General features: G+C 46.1%; 2 protein-coding genes across 4 annotated transcripts in view; one reads left to right on the top strand and one right to left on the bottom strand.

The window, feature by feature from the left end:
* The first annotated feature begins 244 nt into the window (after window positions 1-244).
* Window positions 245-4,708, top strand: TSR2 (TSR2 ribosome maturation factor). Of its 3 annotated transcripts, XM_090265181.1 has the most exons (6): window positions 245-359; window positions 531-621; window positions 2,815-2,906; window positions 3,504-3,674; window positions 3,917-4,051; window positions 4,134-4,196. In XM_090265181.1, the coding sequence occupies exons 1-5, from the start codon at window positions 276-278 to the stop codon at window positions 4,049-4,051; spliced, it is 573 nt and encodes a 190-aa protein (XP_090121307.1). In that variant the 5' UTR covers window positions 245-275; the 3' UTR covers window positions 4,134-4,196. The 3 variants fall into 3 exon arrangements, with proteins under 3 accessions (XP_090121307.1, XP_090121305.1, XP_090121308.1); XM_090265179.1 differs by having other exon boundaries at window positions 3,917-4,708; XM_090265182.1 differs by lacking the exon at window positions 4,134-4,196 and having other exon boundaries at window positions 3,504-3,709; window positions 3,917-3,961.
* Window positions 4,709-4,860: 152 nt separating this feature from the next.
* Window positions 4,861-23,069, bottom strand: part of FGD1 (FYVE, RhoGEF and PH domain containing 1) — a 37,789-nt gene continuing 19,580 nt past the window's right edge. Inside the window, exons 5-18 of the mRNA XM_090265178.1 lie at window positions 22,340-22,429; window positions 21,511-21,659; window positions 19,803-19,959; window positions 19,558-19,696; window positions 14,382-14,440; window positions 14,100-14,246; window positions 13,618-13,710; window positions 13,369-13,448; window positions 9,121-9,151; window positions 8,348-8,449; window positions 7,867-7,992; window positions 7,528-7,689; window positions 6,335-6,478; window positions 4,861-5,794 (exon numbers count right to left, since the gene is read on the bottom strand). Coding sequence (XP_090121304.1) covers window positions 5,489-5,794; window positions 6,335-6,478; window positions 7,528-7,689; window positions 7,867-7,992; window positions 8,348-8,449; window positions 9,121-9,151; window positions 13,369-13,448; window positions 13,618-13,710; window positions 14,100-14,246; window positions 14,382-14,440; window positions 19,558-19,696; window positions 19,803-19,959; window positions 21,511-21,659; window positions 22,340-22,429 — 1,785 coding nt within the window. The 3' untranslated portion in view covers window positions 4,861-5,488. The remainder of the gene's footprint in view (window positions 5,795-6,334; window positions 6,479-7,527; window positions 7,690-7,866; window positions 7,993-8,347; window positions 8,450-9,120; window positions 9,152-13,368; window positions 13,449-13,617; window positions 13,711-14,099; window positions 14,247-14,381; window positions 14,441-19,557; window positions 19,697-19,802; window positions 19,960-21,510; window positions 21,660-22,339; window positions 22,430-23,069) is intronic.

Raw genomic sequence — 23,069 nt, 5'->3', positions numbered from 1 at the left:
TATTGTTAATAAGTTCCCCACATCTTTTCTGCGCAGTTCACACGGCAAACCCACGGTCCCACGCATCCTCCATTTCTGGCTTTCTTTGATTTCATTATTGCACGCTAACTGTGGTGGTGCCATCCATAGCTCCGATCGACTTTTCTGTTGCTCTAGTCTTGCTGCCAGGTCAGCGGAATGAAGACTTCATTCTCAGGCTCGGCTTTCGTTTCATTGTCCCTGGACCATGCTGCAAAGAGATTGGTCCGCCTGGGCATCATGTGGCCCGCGGTCTGATGATGGCGAGTGCAGTGGAGAATGTGAGATGTCTCTTCGGAAGTGGCGTCCGAGCAGCTCTGAAGGCTTGGCCAGCCTTGCAGGTGAGAAGGGCCGGGGCTGTGGCCGGGCCAGGAATGGTTAGGGCCTGGAACAGAATAGGAATTGGCCGGAATAGGCGCTTGCGGCTCGGTGGCATAAGTGGCAAGCTCCTAAGTCACCTCAGGTGGGCTCTGTGTCGGGCTGACGTGGTCCGCTTGGGCATATGTTCACAGATCGCTGTGGAGAATGGCTTCGGGGGCGTGTACAGCCAGGAGAAGGCCGAGTGGCTGGGAGGTGCAGTAGAGGAGTACTTTTTCCGCAATGGTGAGTGTGGGGCATTGCGACCTGTGTGTGTGGTGGGGTTAGGGAACAAGGGGGCGAGGGGGATGGAACAGAAGGCATGTTGTGGAGAGTCCGCACTTATTCTTGAGCAATTGTCGGCTGGTACCCGACAGCGAAGTGAAATGAATACAGGCTTTGGAGTCAGAATCCTGAGTTCAGGCAGATCCCTTATGGGCAGGTATCACTCTGAACAAGTCATTTTACCTCCCTGAGACTCAGTTTCCTAATTCCTAAAATGGGTATAAGATCCACCCCTGAGTCACATAATGTTACTTAAAATTATGCAACCACTTTCATAAAGTAAAAAGTAGGTGAAATTAATGTTATTCAACTCAATATATCCAAAATATTTCAATGTATAATCAGTATAAAATACTATTAATAATATGTTGTACATTTTAGCATTTAGTTTTCAAAATCTACTGAGTATTTTACGGTTTTAGCACATCTCAGTTTGGCCTAGCCATATTTTAAGTGCTCAGTAAACATATTTGGCTATTTGAACAACAGAGATCTACATCTTTGATGAGTCTTGAGGGTCATATAAAAAATAAGGGGCCTTGCAGGGGGCATTTTGCATAGTATTAGTTTTACGAAATTCTTCATTCAGTTTTGGAGGTGATATTAGGTCGAGACCTTTTTCTCAGGAAGTTTACGATATAGTGGGGGGAATCCAGATAAGTAAATAGGCATTTACACACAGGGTAGTAGGTGCTCTAATAAAGAGGAGCTTGGGGTGCTTGGGTCACATGAGACTTGGAAGGAGGCTTCTTTTGGAGGTTAGGGGAGGTGATGATTGAGCTGAGTCTTACTTAAGGCATGAGAAGGAGTTAACTAGGTGCGGGAGGCAGGGAGAGCAACACTCAAATAAGTTCTGTGGTATGAGGAGATTATGTGTTATTTTTGGAAAGTGGCAGGGCGCTCAGTATTGCAGTGTGTGTGCATGTGTGTTTGTGGGTATGTGGAGGAGAGGAGGGGTGGGAAGGTCCCTGGAAAAGGGTAGGATGTGGAAGGCCTTACATGCCTTTGATTTTGTCCTTTAGGCCAGCACTGACCAACCTGCATGGTATGGGAGAGTAGTTCTGTTAGATGTTCAGTGAAGAAAAAGCTTCTCCAGTCAGATATGTAAGAAAAACTCTTCAGCTTCTTCTTAAGAGTCACAAGAATCATTAACATAAAAAAGGTTTGGATAAGGATAAGAACTACAAAGAAGCCTGTTTACCTTTGTTTCCCAGGAGCTTTCTATGATAGATTCCTTTAAAACCCAGCAGGACCATTATTTCCCATAAGCACAATAAGAACACTGCAGTAGGTGAAAAAAATTAATTGACATGTTTTAAGGTAATAGGATGGGGATTTGCTGTAGCATGGACTGCAGAGGGAAAGACTGTTGAGGAGGCGATTTCTGTGTAGAAAATGAAGAGGCCTGAACTAGGGCAGTGGTGATAGTCATAAAAAAGAAGGGGTGGATTAAGGACTTTGAGCTGGTTTGGCTGTAGAGGGGGAGGGAAGAAGAGGCAGGTTTCTGATGTGAGTGGCTGGGTGAATTAGGTGCCTTTAATGGAAGAGAAGAACCCTGGAGGATGAGAAGTAGGTTTTAAGGGTAAGGTGATGAGCCTGGCTTTGGATATGGACAGTCTCAGGCACCTGTGAAACAGGTAAAGCATAGTATGGGTTGGAGACAGATTTGGGGGATATTAGGTTAGAGTGGTTGGGAAAGCCAAGGAGGTGAGTGAGGTCTCCCAGAGGGTAAAGATAGTGAGGAGCTTTGTGGAAGACTTTCTTGAGTAATTTTCTAATTCAGAAAAAATATGGGCCCATAGGTAACTGAAGCTCCGAGATGGAGGCTTAGCCAAAGTTACACAATAGGATGTTGATATCAAGGCTATGATATTTCATCATTGCAAGTACTTATATTCGTTTCTTCTTACCTATCCCAATGGTCTATGGCCTCCTGTATCTGTGGAGCCACAGTTATGAAGGGTCTCTCCATTTTAAAAAAATGGGATATTTAAACCTGGACATGCAGAGCACTTCAGTAAATAAAAGGCTCACTGTTTGGATCCTTACCCACCAACCTGATGTGCACCCAGCACATAGGCATTGAAGAACAGCAGGCAGGAGTGATGAAGTTGGCTGGTCTTTGACTGTAGGGCCCTATTATTTCCTACTCAGCTGACTTGGAACTAGATGAGGTGGAGGATTTCCTTGGGGAGCTCATGATGAATGAATTTGATACAGTTGTGGAGGACGGGAGTCTGCCCCAGGTGAGCATGCCATGGGCACAACTGCCATCTCTTTGCCTCTAGTCTTTCTTCTTCTTAAGCGTCTATTTTAGGTTAAGACCCTTGGCTCTAACCAGTCTTTTCTTGAGTCTTGCAATAGAACCTTTTATGATTCCCTATTGCCTAATGGGAAATCTAGTCTTCCAGGGCCTTTCCAAACCCTGCCCCTTCTCTTTTCTCTTGAGACATTATTCTCAGCCAGGTCTGTTCCTCATGCCCATCCCCAGGGCAGGTCAGGTCAGGTATTTTTTTGCCCCTGCTCTGGTTAACATCACTCTTAGGTAGTTTTTCGCCCCTGCTCTGGTTAACATCACTCCCCCTACTAGGATTGCCTTCCCTTTTACATCTTCCGTCTTTCAAATCTAGTTCTAGTGCCTTCCCTGCTAGGAGGCTCTTCTTCAATGCTTCAGCCCTTTACCTGAGCCCTTCATATGTGGTTCCTTCATTAGTGAACTCCTTGGGGAAAGAAAGAGCCCTATTCACTTCTGGAAAAATCCAAACCCTTCCCCACTCTTCCTGCAAACATGGGCTGTTTAGGTTCTCTAGAAAATCCATGCTGGTTGAATGTTTTCTTGGTAGGTGAGCCAAGAGCTGAAGACCATGTTTCACCACTTCCAGAGAGGTGAGGGGGCTGCTCTGAAGGAGATGGCCTCCCATATCAACCAAAGAAAGTACAGAGTTAGAGCCACCATGCTTACAACAGCCAGAGAGGAGGATGAGGAGGATGTGGACAGCGTGGAGGACATGGAGGTGAAAGGGGGTGCCCCTTAGGTGGAGAGATGCAGGTATTTTCATTTCAGGGGGAGATCAGCTAGTTTCATAGGGAAGTGATGGGTTTGGGGTGATAGTGGTTGTATTATCCAGAGAAGGCAGGGAACTTTCCTAAGGTCACACAGCCAATCCTCACAAAGCTGGGAGGAGAGCCTGGGTCTCTCAGTGACCACAGCTGGGAGGGGTTGTATTTATCTCTCTCTCTTTTATTTCTCCTCCAGGTCACAGCTATGAATGATGGGGCTGCTACCAATGGGGTCTGCCCCCAGCCTGAACCCTCTGGTCCAGACTCCCATACTGTTAAGGAAGAGGATATAGTGGAGGATGGCTGGACTGTTGTCCGGAGAAGGAAATGAGTGAGGCTGGAAATGGTTTGGGCCCTTGTTTGCCTTTGGACTGGTTATTCCATCTCCACCCTCTCCCTTTTCCCCTGTCTAGCTTCCTGGTTCCTGGCGTGACCTGGTTCATCACACCCCTTTGGGCCATTAAGTTCCAATCTGGGTGATGAATGATGAGGCTTCGTTTCCCAGCACAGTGCCTTGAGTGCAGTCAGTGTGAAGAGAGAAGGATGAGAGGCTGCATCTGAGGCTGAAGAAGCTGAATGCTGTTTGACAGTGGGCAGGTGGATTTATGAAGGGAGAGGACCAGCAGAACCAATACTTTTGCTGGGTCAAGAATAGTGAGATGAACACGCAGCTGGAAGAGTCATTGACAATGTGAATGAAAGTAGTTGTGGCATCCCTCCCACTTCTCTGCTGTACGCACGCACGCACGCAGCAGCAGCTCTGTACCCCTGTCCAGAAATTCGAACCTCCCAAGAACACTCCCTTCTTGCAGCCCAGCCTCCAGCCCTCTGTTCCTTCATGAATTCTAAGATTTTGGCAAGGTGGTGAGCTTGGGTGACCTGGGCTTTGTTTTTGTTTCCTCCAACCTCTTTCCAAACTCTTCATCCAATTCCATCCAAGTCCAGGGATGAGGCTTAAGACCTGAATAAATAATACCTTAATGTTTAATCTGTTGCTTGACCTGTTGTAAGTAGCCTTGGAGTCATCCTGGGGGAGCTGAGGTTCAGAGCTCAGCAGGCAAGCAGTTTTTGGGCCCACCCTAGCAGTCTGGTACTTTTGACAAACAAACAGACGAATGGAGCACAGCAGTGCTCTGAAAGTTTCCGTAAGCCTGAAATAAACTGTATTTTTCTTTAAAAAACAAAACCAAGAGTATCCATTGTTCTCCCCCCTATTCCCCTGTCCTGCCCGGTGGCCCTGCCATGGGTCTGGACATGATAAAATAGTGGGTAACCTTGGGGCTGGGTAGAAGCTATAAGCCACGGAGAGGCAGGAAGGATCCTGTCACTACCCCACCAAGCATACATGTGGAGACACTGGCTGAGGGGGCAGGGGTGTGCCAGGGCCAGGAACTCAGTGGAAGAACTGGCACTTGGCTCCAGGTCTCCTGTCTCTGATACTTTGAGGGGAATTGGGTGGAGGCAGGATCTGTAAGGTATTGAGGGAACGGGGAAAATGTCCTAATTCAGGCAGGTCTAGCAATAGTCCCACCCCCTCCCTGGGGGCAGAGATTAAAAACATTTAACATCACTGTAGGAATATTTCTTTTAAAAGCCCACGTTTTGTGAAAAGATGAATTAAAAAACCCAAGACCCAGCATTTGGGATTGCAGTTGCCCATGATGGGAGTTCAAGTATTGACTGAGCTGGGAGGGAGAGGGCTGGGGCCCCCAATTGGACATGGGCAGCTAGAATGTGGGGCAGGGGGCCCCAGTTCTTCCCAAACCCTCTAGGTCTTGTCTCTGGTCTGGGGGGCTTCAGAGGGTTCAGCAGTGGCTCCTGAAGCTGCCACCCGTGCCTCCTCCATCTCCCTGTCCTCAGACAGTGTGGGCCCTGGGCAGAACGTGTCTCCACGGCCTGCCCGGCCAAGCACAGCCATCCAGCGCCGCTGCAGCTCCTCCGTCTCAGGACTGAAGTACCAGCTCAGGTGGCTCTGGGTGATCTTGAAGACATGCCGTCTGTCAGGCCGCTCCCCTGCCTCAGGAGGTCCCACCTCAAAGCCAATGAGGGGCAGGCTGCGCTGGGCTTTCACATCCTGGGGAATAGACAGAGCCAGGGTCACCTTGGGGCTTGGCTTCTCACCAATTTTTCACCTGCTAATCCCCTCTTTGTCTTCACTTGCTCAAGAACCTTCTAAGGCTCTACTGATAGCAGGAAAAAGTAGGGACTGCGGCTAGGATGCAGGCTGGGTTCAAATACCTGTTTCCTCCTATACCCCAAAACAGCTGGGCTAGTCTCATTTGTGTGTACAAAATAATTTTCAGGCCTTGGTCTAGGTTGTTGCCCCTGTTTACATGTTCTTCCCCATTCAAATAGGATCTAGCAGTACCCCATTTCCACTGTGGCTTCCTCCAGGAAGCTAGCCCCTTGCACAACTCACCCCACTTTCCCCTACATACATTGGCCTACAATCCTTGTTTCTAGCTAGTGTTTATCTCACAAGGGTGGGTGTTCTGATTTCCACTTAGGCTCACCTACTTTGCCAAGGCCAAGGAGAGGTCAAGAACTGAAGGGGAAGGGGGGCAGCCTGGTTTTGCCAAGGGGCTGAAAAGACCCAAAGGAGTAGGATGCGCACCTGAGGGGCTCCATAGATGTACAGCACCAAGGGTTCGTTTTCAGGGACCACAAACCATGCCTTGTGCCAGCCTTTCCCGCCTTTCTCCATGTAGTGCAGGAAGCTGCAGATGACACTGTTCTCTGCAGCCACTGAAGCCTGTTTCTGTGACCAGAGATGCAGGGGACATCAATGTTGATAGAATGCCTAGCCTGACTCCTCTGGGCTTCAATACCCCCTTCAGTGTAGGTATTGCTGTGCCCATATTTCAGATGAGGATGCTGAATTAGGTGGCAGCAGTGATTTGCCCATTGTCTCCTGGTGAGTCAGTCAGGCCATGGCTGCTACCTCTACTACTCAGGTGGGAGGGCTGTACAGCTCTCAGCAGGGGTACCTAAGTGCCAGTCAGGCATTCTTCTATCAGTCCATTTATTCCTCTAGTGATTTATGTATTTATACCTCACCTTTTTGTCATTTTTGGTCACATATCCATTCCCTGTACTCAGTGAGAGGCAATTTATCATGTGGTTAAGGGGGTGGGGGTGGGTAAGCAGACTGGCTTGGAATCCCAGCTTTAGGTGAAAATGTGTTGACTTGGAAAGAAAGCATGTAGAGCTGTTTTAAGGATTATGTGAATTAATAGATGCAAAGTGCTTAGAATAGTGCCTGGCACAGAATAAGGGTTCTTTAAATGTTAAATAAAATAAATACCTCGATTTGGTTAAGAAACAAAACCAAAATGTGCACGCGCCTAGAAAGATAGGAAGCATAAGTGTTAGTGGTTATCTAGTGGGTAGAAGAAATAGGGTGCTTTTATTATTTTTGTTTATATTCTCTAATTTTCTTCAATGCACATATGCTGCTTTGTAATAAAAAAAGATAATTTGTTAATGAAAAAAACGTGCAAACTGTGCCACTCACTGGCTGTGTAACTTGGGTCAATAATTTCCTTGGGCCTCAGTTTCCTCATTTGCAAAATAGGAATAGTAATGGCATGGATAGATTAGTTACTGTGAAAATTAAATGTCTAAAGCACTTAAATAAACAGTACTGGCTTTCCCTTACTGACTCTTGCATTCATTGTACTCCAAGCCAGTGGATGCACATGGTACCATATGGTTTCAGAGATAACCAGGCCTCAGTCACACTGGGTGGGTAGCTGGGGTCCATGTGCTTGGTGTGTGAGGGTTAGTGGTCATGGGCCTGGCTCTTACCTCTAGGATGGACCTCCGGCGCTGAGGTGTATGCTGGCTGCAGGCTGGGCTACTCCCAGGCACCCCATGCAAGGCCACATAGCAGTCAGTGCACACACGGTTGGAGCGATTGTTGTCATAGATGAGACGGGCCCGGAACTCGGAGCACTTCCCACAAACCACCTGGAGTGGCAAGTGGGCAAGAGATGCCTGATTCCAGAAAGCCTTCCCCTTCAGTGTACCAATTCCCACAGCTGACTCATGTTCTCTTCCCCACTTGAACCATGCCCTCTAAGAAGTGGGCCTCCAGGCTACCAGCCTATCCCCTCCCTAGCTCTGCCCCTGCCTCCCAACACTCACATGCCCGCAGGCCTTGCAGTGGTGCCTGCGCTTGGTGATGGAATTGAAGGGCTCCTGGCAGCGCATGCACATGGTGACTTCCTTTTCTCGGATGGGTGTAGGTGCCCGCTTCCCAAGATCCACGTTCTGGAGAGAGGGCCAGGTCCCAGGTTAGAGACAGTTACTCCCCTGTCCAGTTCAGTCAACCCTTGCTCCTGCCCCAAGGCTTGGTTCATCATTAGGAGGCAACAGACACATTCAGAAGACCTGTCTTTGAGTCCTGCCTCTAGCCCTACCTTATTGTGCTACTGAAGACAAGTCACTTCTACTTTCTGGGCCTCCATTTCCCCAGTGATTTTTCTGTGGCCTTACCAACAGAAGACTGTGCTTTTGAAGTCATGCACTGCCTCTCTAGTTTTACTGTCTGGGAAGGAGAGAGAACCATCTCAAAGTAAGGTGGGGACTTGGAGGCCCAGTGTAGGGAGGGGGTGGGGACTCTTACTGGAGAGTTAGGGGGTGTGTCTTCATCTTCCCTGTTTGTTGAGTTCAACAGTTTGAAGGTCTCCAGCGTCTGTTCATGCTTCAGAAGGGTGGAGTTGATGGCCTGGAGAGGAGGTATAAGAAATGAGAGGTCAGATCACCTCAAAATTCACCAATTTCCAACTTCACCTCATTAACTTATGACCTAGCCCAGAGTCAGGAAAGTTGGGTTCTAGGCACAGCTCTGCTGCTTGCTAGTTGTACAACCTTGAGCAAGTCCCTTCCTATACCCAGTTCCTTTTTTTTTAGAGAGAGAGGGGAAGGGAGGGTGAAAGGGAGAGAAACATTGATGTGAGAGAGAAACATCAATTGGTTGCCTTTTGTATGAGCCCTGACCAGGGCCCAACCTACAAGCTAGGCATGTGCTCTGACTGGGAGTCGAACGCATGATCTTTCCCTTTGCAGCACGATGCCCAACCAACTGAGCCATACCAGTGAGAGCTCAGTTTTTACACTTGTCAAATGGGGGAGGGTGGTCAGTGGCTGAAAAGCCTCAGAAGGCCTAGCCACTGCCTGGGCTTAACTCCCTGGGAGCCAGCTCTCTAGAGGAAGAAGTTGTTGCATTTCTGCTTAACCTCTTGACCTCAGTGAGCTTATCTGTAAAATGGGGATGATAAAGTTTGTTGTCCAGGCCAATACTGGTCAGATGTGAGTTTCAGGGGAGAGTTCACCAACCCCTGGGAGACCTGTTAATACTCCTCCAGCCCCCTACCACAAAGCCTTCTTGGATGTTACCTGGACCCAGTCTTTCTTTTCCTCCTCAGTCCTTGGGGGCAAAGAAAAAAAAGATGTTGGGTTAGGCAGGCCAAGCAAAAGCAATTGGAGTGGTAAAGAGCAGATGTTTTGGAGTCAGACAGACCTGTGTTTGACCCTCTAGTCCTCCACTTATAACTTATGTGACCTTTGGCACATCATTTAACCTGTTTGAGCTTTTTTATGTAATAGTTACTAATACTTTCTAGACTTGGTGCTAGGAACTTGGGCCTCAGAAAGGATCCTACCCTTAAGGAACCACAGGCTGGGGGTGGAGGGAGAGACAGGGACAATACAGGGGTATCAGTGCTGTAACAGAGTGAAATCAGGCTGAGGAGTCCAGAAGAGGAGACTTGCCCCAGCCTGGAGTTTGGGTTGGGGCTGGTACACAAGGGTTTCCTCGAGGAGGTGTTAAGCTTCAGGTAGAGGGGTAAAGGTGAGGTGTGTGTAAGCGTGCAAAATACAAGAAACCATAAATCATTCCCTCTTGCTGGAATATCAAGTTTGAGAAAGGAGAGTAGTTTATTTTTCTTCACTTTAAAATGGAGATGATAATTATTAGTCTGGGTTGTTCTGAGCAGTAACTGAGGTGACATGTACTTGCCCAGCATAATCCCTGGCACACTAGATGCTCAATTAGTGTGAATTTTCCCTTCCCTTTGCCTTTCTTCCCCAACTCTCCTGTCTGCCCTGTAGTTTCTAAGACCTTTGCCCTGGCTGCAGCCCCATCAAATGCCCACTAAGAATTGGACCCAGCCTCTTGGCTGATTCCCTCCTGGTCTCTTCTAGTCCCCTTCCACATCCACACTCCAGACATTAAAAGTATTTTTCTATTATGAAAATCTGACTATACCCTTAGAACCACTTCATGAAACATTAAGGATATGAGCCAGTATTTAGCTATAATTAAGTCCATTGCAATGCCATTTATTCTAGTGAAAAATTGGAAGCAGCCTAACTGTCTATGGGGGGATCGGTAAAAAAAAAAAAAAAAAAGGTACATCACTACTGAATGGTACATCACATTTACGACATGAATGAGGTACAAAGCTGTTTATAATATGTTAAGTGAAAACAACATATATAAAATACACAAAGCATTCTGTTTTTGTTTAAAAAATATATGTGATGTGTTTACATTTGTCAAAACTCATCTATGGTATACTTAAGGCCTATAATGCATTTCACTGTCTGAAAATTTTGCCTCAAGAAAAGGAGAGGACCTAAAACAAATAATGAACTTTAGTTAATGATCTGTACACCAACATCTTTAGGGGTGAAGTGTAGCAATGTCTGCAACTGACTTTGAAATGCATTTAAAAATCACATGGATTGGTGGATGGATAAAAGGATAGATTTGACTTGTGATAAAGTAAATATAGCACAATGTTAACACTTGCAGAATCTACATGGTGAGTTTATGGGTGTTCACTGTACAATTCTTTAAACTTTTCTGTATTTTGGAAATTTTTCATAATAAAATACAGAAGGAAAACATTGTGTTTATGTGTGTGTATATATGCACAAATGTGCGAATAGAGGAAAAGCCTCAAAGGAGATCTGCCAACACATCAGCACTGGTTCTCCCTAGGTGGTACAGGTGTAGGGAATTTTACTTTATTCTGATTGTATTCTTTTTTTGTGTGTATTTTGTAATTTCTTTGCAGTAGAAGATATTGCTTTTGATTTTTAAGAGCATAAAAGTATTTTTGGCAATGCATGCTGAATATAGAGGGGTGAAGTGTCATGTCTATAATTTACTTTAAAAATGGTTCAGTAAAAGATACACATGGCAAAATATCAATAGTTGGTGACTTCTAAGTCAGTAGTTCTAAACCCTGTTCACACATTAAATTCACCTGGGGAGCTTTAAAAACTCCCCATATTTAGGCTATACCCCTGGCTGGTTTAGCTCAGTGGATTGAGCGTCGGCCTGCGAGCTAAGTGTCGCTGGTTCGATCTTCCAGTCAGGGTACATCAGAGAAGGAAAACTCTGACTCCAAAAAACCTCCGCTGCCTTGCGGCATACCTCTTCAGGGGAAAGGCTAAGGGAGTAAACCCCGACAGAAAATCCGGAGCCGGAGTCCCTAAGGCGGTTTGATGTTGTGATCAACACCGGCAACTCCTGCGGCGCACCTGAACCCAAGCTGTATCGACTCCGTCTTTCCCTTGGACCCTTCAGCTGCGAAGAGAGGGGGGGTCTGCTGCATGGGCAACAGCAGACCCTCCATATTACCCTGCCCAGGCTCTGTAGCTTCAGCGTCATCGCAAGATGTCGATTCAACACGGGAGGAGACAGATACCATGTCACTCCCGAGTCGGACTGCACAGCCATTCTCGGCGGTGCAGATGGACTCTTAAGAAGCTACACCATCGTCTCTCGAGACGGACGGCTGCCAACGACCCCACAGAAATTAAATCAGGATCCTTGGGTGTAGGTGCCAAACATCAGGTTTTTAAAAAGCTTCCCAGCTGAGGTTTTAACCAAGGGTGAGGACCAGTTGTTTAAGTGGTGAGCATATGGGTGTTTGTTGTATTTCTGCTTTTCTCCATATTTGAAATTTTTCATTAAAAAATATTTTTAAGGGCGGTAAAAGTGATTGCAAAGCAAGCCCTGCATACCTTTCTTCAGCCACTAGGAGGAATCCCTACACTGCTCAGTACACCCTTCTGGGGCCAGTGCTCCTCAGCAGTCCCCTTTCTCATCCTCCAGTCATGTGGCTTATCACTCAGGCTCTTCTTAGGCCCTAGTTGGCCCACACTTGCCCTCCCCCAGATATGCCAGTTGGCTTTGTTCTCCCTTTCCTGGCTGCAGGCCTCCAGGATGCTCTGTCTCCCAGAGATTCAAACACCCTCTAGCCCACATTCGTCTCTCTCTTGCCTCTATACAGTCCCAGCAATGAGGGTTCTGATTCTCATTTCTCACTTCCTTTCAGCCTGTCAGAAGCAGATCATCTAGCCCTGTGCATCCATTCTCCAGCCCTGACCATGACTCTGATACCTATCCTTTGGGCCCTCAGAAGGCAGCATGAGCCCCAATCCCAGCTCTGTTCCTTTCTGGCTGTGAGATCTTGGGCAAGGTGCATAACTCTTCTGTACCTCAGTTTCCTCATCTGTAAAATGGGGTTGATAGTAACAGTAGCTACTTCAAGGGTTGTTTTCAAGGAATGAACTAGTTAATTTATACTTAAATTGTTTAAGTTAAAACAGTGCCTGGCAGAAGAGCAAGTATGTCTTCATTAAATGTGAGCTACTATTATAATCATCCAAGTAGAGGAGAGATAAAAAGAAGCATCTTTGTTAAATCGTTGGGCATTACTTTTAAATTTGTTATTATTTAAAATTCTTTTCTTATGAAAAATTTCAAGTATACAGAAAAGCAGACAGTATGGCACAGTACATTAAATATATACCCACTATATAGATGCAAAATTGTCTTTGAAAAAAAGAAGATTTTATTTTTTTAGAGAGAAGAGAAGGGAGGAAGAAAGAGTGGGTGAAACATTGGTGTGTGAGAGATTCATCGATCAGTTGCCTCTCTCACGCCCCCAACAGGGGACCTGGCCTGCAACCCAGGCATGTGCCCTGACTGGGAATCGAACCAGCGACCTTTTGGTTTGCAGGGTGGTGCTCAACCCACTGAGTTACACCAGCTAGGGCTAGATGAAAAAATTTCATTGTTATACTTACTTCATATATATTTTTATATATATTTTATACGTATGTATGTGTATGTGTGTATGTATTTTTGGTAGATAACTCATTTAAAGATAAATTACAGATGATACTAACTCCTCAGCATGCATCATCAGAAAACAAGGCCATTCTATTATATATCCACTGTACTGTACCATGATCACACCTGAAGAAGTCAGCAGTAATTCCCCAATAGCTAATGTTCAGTTCGCATTTAGATTTTCCCTATTATCTTGTCTATCTTTTAGGGCTGTTTTTCTCAAACCAGCCTCATATTATGGATCAAGCATTGCATTTTGTATTTCTCTTAAATCTCTGAATGTACAATAAACTATTTGTATTGCTGCTATTTATGTTCATATTACTATCTTCCCTCTCTTCTAACAAAACCCACCAGAAGAGCAAGCCTGTATCTTTGGGGAAAGGTGCCCACCCTTTCTCTGGAACAATCTGTCCCCTAGGGAGGTAGCCTGTTGCGCATGGCTCTACCAGAGAATATCTGAAGAAAAGCCATAGATAGGAAAGGGCAAATACCTGGCCTGGAGCTCCAGGGAGCGCTGCTTTCCTGACACCAGGAAGGTTCGAGGCAGATTGAGGTTGGAGCTTTCCTTTAGCTGAACGGAGGGAGAAAGAGGCTTTGTGAGGCCTACTGCATTCCACAGGGCCCTCATCCTCTGCACACATGCATGCACAAACTTGGGGCAAAGTCAGAACATTTTTGTTACAACCTCCCAGCGCCAAGGCCCCACTTTGGGTCCCCATTTCCCACCTCCTGGTGCTTACCTCCATACCATCTACATCAATGCGTGCCCGCACGCTAAACTTCTGGCCAAGGAGCCGCAGCCTGGGCACGCAGTAAAGGAGGCGGTCATTGAACTAGGAAGGAAAAGGTCTGGAAAGTATGTGTGGAGGAGCCAGGAGGGCTGTGGCCCAGCTCTCTTCTAAGACTCCTAAAGCTTTAGTGCTGGGGACTCAAGGCAATAGATGGAGAATACAGCCTAGAAAGGGCACAAAGGTTGCAAGGAAAAGGCCTAAGCCTGAGAGTCACTTCATAGTTGGGTGACCTTGGGCAACTCATTTCTCTCTCAATCTTAGTTACATCATCTGTAAAGTACAGGGGAAAACATTCCTAGTGTAGACAGTGAAAGTACAATAAGTTAATGGAGGAAAAACTTAGTACTACCAGGACATACAGTTTTGAGTGAGTACCAGGTCAATATGTGTCAGGGGCATGGTCTACCCACAACCCCACACCTGGCACTTACTAATATGAGGTATCGGTCTTGAGTGGTCCCATTCTTTGCTGACAGCTTAAGGATGTGGCCTTCTTTTATGAGCTCTTTAGTGGGGCTGACAATATCTTCCTCACCCCCTAGCAGCTCATATACTTTCAGCAGCTTGTGCATTCGCTCCTGGTAAGAGACAGTGAGCAAAAGGCAGGGTTGGGGTGCTGACCTCCCCTCAGATGTCCACAAGTTGTAAGCCCTCCAGAACAGAGATACCACAGGTGGGTGGCCAAGGAAAGGCAGGGCTAGGAGGTCACTCACCATTTTGCGGATGGCAGCGTTAGAGTGTTCTGCTGCTGTGGCTATCAGCTCCAGAGATTCTGCAGGCAGAGTGGAAAGGAAGTTAGATGGAGGACTAGCAGAGAAGAGGCTCTTGGGGGCTTCTTCGCTTTCTGAATACCTCCTCCTGGCCTCACTACACCCTCCCCATTTCAGAGAGCAAAGATGTCCATAGCAACATCATGTAAAATCAGAAACTCAATGCCACAATAGTGGAATCATAATACATAGAATAGCTGACATCCAATAAAATCCAAGCTTAACAAGATTATTACCATTAAAAATAACAATAATAGTTATTATTATGATGATGATGATGTAACTGGAAGGAAACATATCCATGTTTTAACAAGTTGTCTCTGGATGATGGGACTATGGGTGGTTTTTATTGTCTTCTTTAGATTTCTCTGTGTTTTTCATATTTTTACAAAGAACATGTATTACTTTGATAGTCAGAAAGTCACATAAAGAAACAAAAAGATGACCCTATTCTTTGTCTCAATAACTCTGATTATAAGAACTATACTAAGAAAATAAATGTTCTAGGTACAAATGTGTTTTGGTTGCAGTAGTGTTTATAACAGTGTCAAATAGGAGACAGAAATGTCCAACTGTAAGGGTTCAGTTAAATGAAGTAAAGTGCATTCATATAATGCTCTACTAAACAACCTTTACAAATGATGCTTGTGTATGGTTTTTCATAATTTGGGAAATGCTCAGTGTGTTTTAAGAAAAGAAAAAAAGGACACAAACTTGTATATACCAAAAATCCTCAATTTCACAAATATATACGTATTAAAAAATACCAGAAAGAATATGCCAAAATGTTCCTTGTGCTGATTTTCTGGAGGCTTGTATCACAGGTGATTTTTTTTCCCCTACCTCTTTCATCTTTCCTTTAATTTCCATATTTTCTGTAGTGACCAGGTATTATCAGGAAAAAAGTTGACATAAATTCCTATATATTTCCATACGGCAACAAATCCTGCCCGTACCTGAGGCCCAGCTGCACTGTACCACACTCTTGTCTGCACTCATTTTCCCACTCAGAAAATACATCTGTAATGGAGGAGCACAAGTGCTTCTGAAGAGGGTACATATGGTTGACAAACTAAGTCTTGCTTCCCTAGGAGGCCCTCCCTCCATGACCAAGTCTTGGTGCTAAAGATCTGTGGCCCTTTCCCAGCTCAGGCCTCACAGGTGCAAGGCTCCAATCTCCAATGCCTCCTCCATCTTAGCTGCCAGAGATCTTTCTTATACACAGCTGGCTGTCACTCCTCTGCTCATATCTGCCAATGGCTCCCCTATGCCTACAGGATAAGGACCCAGCCTTTTAGTCTGGCATTCAAAGCCCTTGGTGATCCAGCTTTTGATGACCTCCCCCAGCGTTCCCTACTTGCCTCTCAACATGCCCTGTCTTGTCTCACCTGGCCAACTGCCACTTAGTCTTTGGGATTCAGTTCACCTCCTCCAGTAAGTCTGCCCTGAATTCCCAGGCTAGGTTATGACCTTGTCTGTATTCCCACATTCCCCTTAGCTCTACTCACTATACTACTGGTCACACTGTGTTTTTATTGTACGTTTATATGTCCACATTTGTATTCTGCAATAGACCAGGAGCCCCTAGGATGGAGTCAAGGTCCCACCACCCTCTCCAGGGCTTCCCAACAGATGCTTTGCATAAATTATCTCCTTCAATCCTCACAATAACCTATAAGTGTGATTGATTGTGTTGTTTGTCCTATGGGGAAATTAAGACTCAGAGAGAAGGGGCGATGGCCTTAAGTTGTCTATTCGGGAGGCAGCAAAGGTGACATCAGAGCTGGGGCTGCTCTCTCAGTTGCCCTTTCTCCTGTATGTTCTGCATCTCCTCCATCCCAGGGGAAAGGCATGCTCAATGGCGGAGGTAGGGAAGAGGACAGGAAGAAGACTCCGGCATGCGTTAGGCATACAAGCTCAGGCCCATGCAGGCTGCTGGACTCTGACTAGATGCTTTGCTATCAGGACCTCTGGAGATGTCTTGTGTGGGAAACAGACTGGCATTTCCATGGGCCTAGTGTGTGCAGGCTCTTTCTGGGGGTTCAGTGTGGGGATGTCAATCCAGGAATTCATTTGAGCGTTTAGGATAAGGAGCAGTTTGGGGAGGTTGGTGTAGGAGATTGGTTTGGAGGCTTTGGTGGAGCCTGATCTGGGGTTGGCAGCTGAGACCTTTATTTGGAGTTCAGTCTTGGGCTCAGGGTAGGCAGCTCAGGCCAGGAGTTCTAGCTGACCTTGTTTGGTGAGCCCAGTCTAGGGTCCAGGCTCCAGAATTCAGTCTGAGAAGTAGAAAGTGGGGGAGACAGTCTGGGGAACCAGAGATATGATTCAGAGGGGCTCAGACCTGGAGGCACTTTCTGCAGCTCTACCTGGGGATTTTAGTCTAAGGGAAAAAATAGGGAGGTCAGCTTAAGATCTTGGTCTGGGGAAGTTATTCAGCATATATTGAGCTGGCTCTCATTCTGAGAAGCTCAGAATGAGCCTGGGAAGTTCTTTTTGGTGTGAGGGGTGGGGCTCAGCTGGCCAAGTTCAAGCTCTGAGGTTCATTCTAGGGACACAGGTAGGGTTGAGATTGGTATAAAACAGGAACCTAAATATGGTGAACTCAATCTGGGGGCTGATTTTAGGGGTACTCAGTATGGAGGGTGTCAGCCAGAGCATTCAGTAATAAAAACAGTTAACATTTATTGAGCCTTTACCATGTGCCCGGCACTGTGCTAAAAGATTTGCCTGGATTATCCTTTATCCTCAAGACAACTCTTTGAGGCAGGTATCATCACCGTCACCATTGTACCAGAAAACTGAGGCTGAGACTGAGAGGCTTGCGCAGGGACACACAGATGGAAAAACGGACTCAATCTGGGGCCTAGTCTAGGGAGCTACAATGGCCCCTTTCTTCTCCATTTACACTCACTCTCTTTGTCATGGTGTCCAGCCTTATGGCTTTGCATACTATGTGCCAGTGAGATGCAGATCTCTCTCCCTGGGATTCTAGAATCACCTTTGGCATGAGTCTAACTGGCAGCTCACTCTGAACAAGTCCAAAATCAAACGCCTAAGTGCATCTTAGGAACCATTACCACCAGCCAAAATTTTTTGCAAGTCATTCTTGACTCTTTTTCCCGAGCCCACACCCATTCCACTCTAGTTCTTTCAGGGCTACTTCCAAATACAGCTGACCCTGAACAACACCGGTTTGAACTGCGTGGATATCCTTATACACAGATTTTAGTCAGTAAATTCTATAAATGTATTTTCTCTTTCTTATGTTTTTCTTAATGACATTTTCTTTTCTCTAGTTTACTTTATTGTAAAAACACTGTATGTAACACATACAACATGTGTTAATCCTCTTATCATATGCTATCAGTAAGGCTTCTGGTCAATACTAGGCTATTTGTAGTTAAATTTCTGAAGAGTCAAAAGTTATATGTGGATTTTTGACTCCATGGGGGTCAGTGCTCCAAACCCAGCACTGTTCAAGTGTCAACTGTATAATATATCTTGAATTTACCATTTCTTACTACTTCCACTACTACCATCCTAGTCTTAGCCAGCTTTTCTCACTTAAATTACTGCAAAAAGGCCTCTAACTGATGTCTCAGCTCCCTCTCTTGCTCTCAATCAATACCTCCTCATGACTACCCTCTGCACTCAGAATAAAATCCATCTACTGATCCCTGCCTTCAAAGTCTCGCTCCTCTCTCCAGTCCTACTTCTACCTTTCTATCCTCACTTCTCATACTCAGGTCACTCTGCCCCTCTTGTTGGTCCAAAAATAAGCTGCCACCTCCTCCTCTAACTTCCGTTTTAGGAACTCTGCACCTGCTATTGTTTCTGCCTGGAATATGCTCCTCCGGAATCAGTGCTCTTCCCCAATTGACACATGGCTCCCTTCTTCTTGTTATTCAGGTTTGATTCAAATATCTTCTATTCAGAGAGGCCACCCAAACTAGAGTACGCCCCTAGTCAGTTATATCACCCTCTTATTCACTGAATTACACATAGCACCTATCTAATGTTCTCCTGTGTATTTATTACAGTAAGTCCTCAAGGTCATCGACTGGTTCTTGGAACTGTAAAGAAATGATGTACCATAGGCTAATTGATATAGGCAAGAGTTAAGTTCCTATGGCATCTCATCAGTGTTCTAATGAAATGGCATTGAAGGAAACAACATTATTCAAGGACCTGCTGTACTTTAGTTTATTTTCTATCTTCCTGACTAGAATATACACTCCCTGAGATTAAGGACCTTATCTGTTTTGTTCATCTTCATATCTCCTGTGCCTAAGACAATGCACAGAACACAGAGGTACTCAGTATATAGCTATTATGTTAATGAAGGAATAAGTGGAAATATAAGTCTGGGGGGAGAGAAATTTAGGGAGATTCTGGGGAGTGCTTTTTGGAGTGTGATGATGAGGGGTGGGTCTCATACTGGAGGAATCAGAATTAAAGTTTTCTAGTGGTTAAGTGTGGGGAGGAGGTATCTCAGCCTAGAGATCTATATCTTGAAGGCAGATAATACTGAGTCCAGTCTGGGGTGCTCAGTTCTGGAGAGGTGATTCTGTGGGCCTCTGATCAGACTTGTAGTTTCTTTTGGGAGGTTCATTATGGGCAGAGGCTATCAGTTATGGAGTGGAGCTCTAAATGTGGAGGATGGAAAATCAGGGGCTCAATGAGACAAATCTCTTTCTGGGGAGCTTAGCTGTGGAGATTTAGTTAAGAGGACTTGGATTGAAGGGTCAGTCCTGGCTCTTAGCCTGGTGGTTCAGTCCCTTTGGGCTTGGGACAACTTTATTTGAGGATAAGTCTAGGGGTCAGCCTTGGGGTCTTGACCTAGGATACAGGTGGTTCTCTTTATGGGATCATTCTGGGCATGCCCCTCAAACTCTTGGCATTCCAGTTGGAAACTTTAGACTGGGGGGCTCCTGAATGTTCTGTCTGGGTCATCAGGTAGATCTCAACCTGGAGGTTCATCCTTGGGTCTCACACTACAGCATCAATGTGGGCCTTTCAGTTTGGAGATCCTATTCTGGAATTTCAATTATGTGCAATGGAAGGCTGACCCTGGGAAATAAGTCTTGGAGGGGGTCCGGACCCAGGTGTGTGCACTCACTTTGGGCATCCTTGCTGTCTGGTGAGCCGTGGGGCAGCTTTAACAGATAGTCCTTGAGAAGTAGCTCATAGCGTGGGATGCGCTGTACGGGCTCCAGCATGTGGTGCTGCAATGTCAGGTTGCCACAGGCCTCCTCCTTCTGTGACAGGCAGAGGCAGAGGGGCTCAGGTCTGGCTACAGAACCCCCCACTGGGTCCCTGCAGACCTCTCCTCCCCAGTGTACCCCATCCATGTGTGCCACTTACCTGCACCTCATGGATAATCACTTTAAACTGGGTGGAGCGCTCTGTCCAAGTGTTGACCAGCTCCACGGCCCGGTCAAAGTTTTTCACATACTCGCCATACATCTTGAGGAAGGGTGCCAACTTTTGCAGGATGTCTCCAATGCGTGGGTAGCGGTCCCTGGGGTGGAAGCGAGGGCTGATACAGTGTTGTTGAATCTTGTCCACCAACCCCCCTCCCACCCTATTGGCCTCCAGCCCCAGGCAGTGATCTATGGAGTCTCTTAGTCCTAGAAATCTACCTCTCAGTCAGTGTACTCCTTTGGAAATTCTGCTTATATTATTGGCCAATTAGGCCAAGAGCCTCTGCTTGACAGGAGGCTATTGCCTGGGCCGCCACCTACCCCACCTCGGCCTTGCTTGAGCACTAGGAATGGCACTTCTTGGAATACCTGTGTTGACCTAACTGTAAGGGCCACTTCAAAAACCGATTTTTATTTACTTACTTATTCTTATTTATTTTAAAGTCTTCACCCAAGGATATATTTATTGATTTTAGAGAGAGGGGAAGAGGGAGAGGGAGAGGGAGAGGGAGACGGAGACAGAGACAGAGACATTGCATTGATGTGAGAGAGAAACATCAATCAGTTGCCTCCTTGTATATGCTCTGTCCAGGGATTGAATTTACAACCTTTTGGAACTTAACAGCCTTTTGGTGTATGGGATGACGCTCTAGGGCCACACACCAATCACTGATTCTGCACCTAGTCTTGTGTTGGGTGACTCTGGGGACACAAATGAGTCACACTTAGTGTAACCCGGAGAGGGTAACAGTCTGGCAGGGGAGGCAAAGTGACCAGGCCTGGTTGCACTCCTCAGGAGTTTCAATCAGCTAGGGGACACACAGGACCATGCCTGGGCAAGTCTGCAATGGTCACAGTTAGTGGGGGAAATGTAGGAATTAGCTTCATGCCGGCCCTCTCCAGTCATAGTCTGGTGAGGGGGACATGCTTTATCCTGTGGGTGTGGGGAGTGTATATGATTTTAAGTAGGAAATGATATGATCTGACTATTGTTCAGAAAGACCATTCTGGAAGGTGGTGTGGACTCTAAAGGATGGATTGAAGAGGAGAACCTGGAGGCTGGGAGACTGCCTATCACCCCTGAAATTCTATCTGAGGTCTCAGCTCAGGCATCACCTCCTCTCTGGATCCTTTAAGTTTGGTCCATTTGTCTGGATTCCCACAGCCTCCCATTCTGAGCTGCCACAGCACGGATAAAAAAAAATTAACAGCTCACATTTACTGAGCACTTAGATACTGGGTAGTGTTCTAAGCTCTCTACATATATTGGCTAATTTAATCCTTAAAACATTTCTACAAAGTAGGCTATAATTACTACCATTATTTTATAGAGAGGAAACTGAAGCACAGTAATTTAAGAAACTTAATGTCACAAAGCTACAAATGGCAGAGCTGGAATTTCAACCCAGCCAATTTGGCTCTTAACCTCATGCTCTTAAGGGCTTTGTTATTCTGTTATAATTTTCTGAGTCCTGGACTGTGTTTCCTATTAGCTGGGAAGGCCTAGAAGGCAGAGCTTGGGCCTGATTCTTTTTGCAACAGGTGGTAAGACAAGAGGGCAGACCGGAATGAACTCGTGCACACATCTGGCATGGGCTTGATAGGCAAATGGACAGGAGGGCAGGCAGCTTAGATATAGGGCCTCTCACCATTCTTCCATGCGCTTCTCTAGCTCAGGCAGCAAAAACTGCTGGTGGAAGCAATAGATGGAACAGATGTTAGAGAAGATGCCGTGGACAACGTCGGCGGGGAAGGAACTGCGGTTCCGAGCTTCTTCCAGCAGCCGGGCACAGAACACCTGTGGGGTAGGGCAGGAGTGCTCAGTGCAGCTGAACCTGGGGCTTGTTAGGGAAGGGCTATAGGTGAGGGCAGTGTTTGTGGGCAGCTCTGTGGACCTTTGGGATCAGCACGGTCTTGAGACTGAGAAGAGAGGGAATGGAGTTAGGTTTACATGTGGGGTTGGATTTCAGGTTGTCAAGGTTAGGACCTGGTGGTAGGCACTGAAACAATGACAAGTCAGGGTCGGGGTCAAGTTCAGAATTAGATTCAGGGCCAGAGAGAAGGCTGGAATTAGATCTGTTCATTTAGCAAATATTTTTGAGTGCCTACTGTGAGCCAGACAGTGAAGAAAGCAGACAAAAATCCCTACCCTAGGGATTCTAATGAATTTGGGGTCACGGTTAGAATGAGGTTCAAGGTCTGGTTTATAGCCAGGGGTAAATTCAGGATCTGGGTCAGAGTTGCAATCAAGGCTGGTGTATCCACCCAGGGTTAGGAATGAAGCTTGGTACAAAGATCAAGCTTGGGGTCATAATTAAAGTTGACTTCAGGGACAGGATAGGGGTCAAGGTCAGAGAGGAGCCTTACCACCTCTATATTCTGGCTCCAATGGTAAGGCTGGGCTCAGGCCCTATCACTTCTTCCTTGGCATCCACCTACCAGATACTAGGGCCTTGAGACCCCTGAGGAGATATTCACCTGATCCAGGAGATGGAGCCTGGAAACGTAGGCTTTCTCAGTTTGCAGGAGCTCATTGGCAATGTGGAACACCTTTTGTTGCACGGTCAGCTGGAAAGAAGAGGCACCAGCTGATCTATTATCTTGTACCCTAACATTCAACCAAGTGCCCAGAATTCTCAGAACAGCTCAAATGCTACTCTAAGTCTAATGCCTGTCAGAGATAACCCTACCTCCCATTTCTAGACCTAATTAAGTCCCATAGCTTCATCCCTGATTCTCCAGTGTATCATAAAAGCCACCCCTCAGTTCTGAGGCCATGCACCCCTTCAGTAGGCTACTCGTTCACCCAGCGATCTTTCTCTATTCATTCAGCATAGTGCAGTGCTTAGGTGTGTGTGTGGGGAAGTCAGACTTCCTGGGTTCAAATCCTAGTTCTCCCATTCATTAGCTTGTATAAATTGTGTAACTGCTCTGTATTTAAGTCTCTTTATCTACATATTCAGATAATAATATGGCCCAAGTCCATTTGTAATTGAGACAATTAAATGATTCAATATAAATAAAACACAGCAGACTACAGATTAAGTAGTCTAGAAATGTTATTTATTCACCCACTCACTTGACTGTCAGCAAAGGCTTGCTAAGTAGCTAGAGTGGAAGGAAAACACAAGTCTGAAAATGCATAAAACTCGTTGCCTGTTGGCCTAGTTTTCTATTGATTGGACATATATTTGTTGTGTCCTGCGCC

This window comes from Furipterus horrens, unplaced genomic scaffold (genome assembly GCF_987537825.1).
Source record: "Furipterus horrens unplaced genomic scaffold, mFurHor1.1.pri manual_scaffold_17, whole genome shotgun sequence".
Taxonomy (NCBI): domain Eukaryota; kingdom Metazoa; phylum Chordata; class Mammalia; order Chiroptera; family Furipteridae; genus Furipterus; species Furipterus horrens.
The sequence above is the reverse complement of the archived record's forward strand: the minus strand, read 5'-3'. Positions and strand labels throughout refer to the sequence as shown.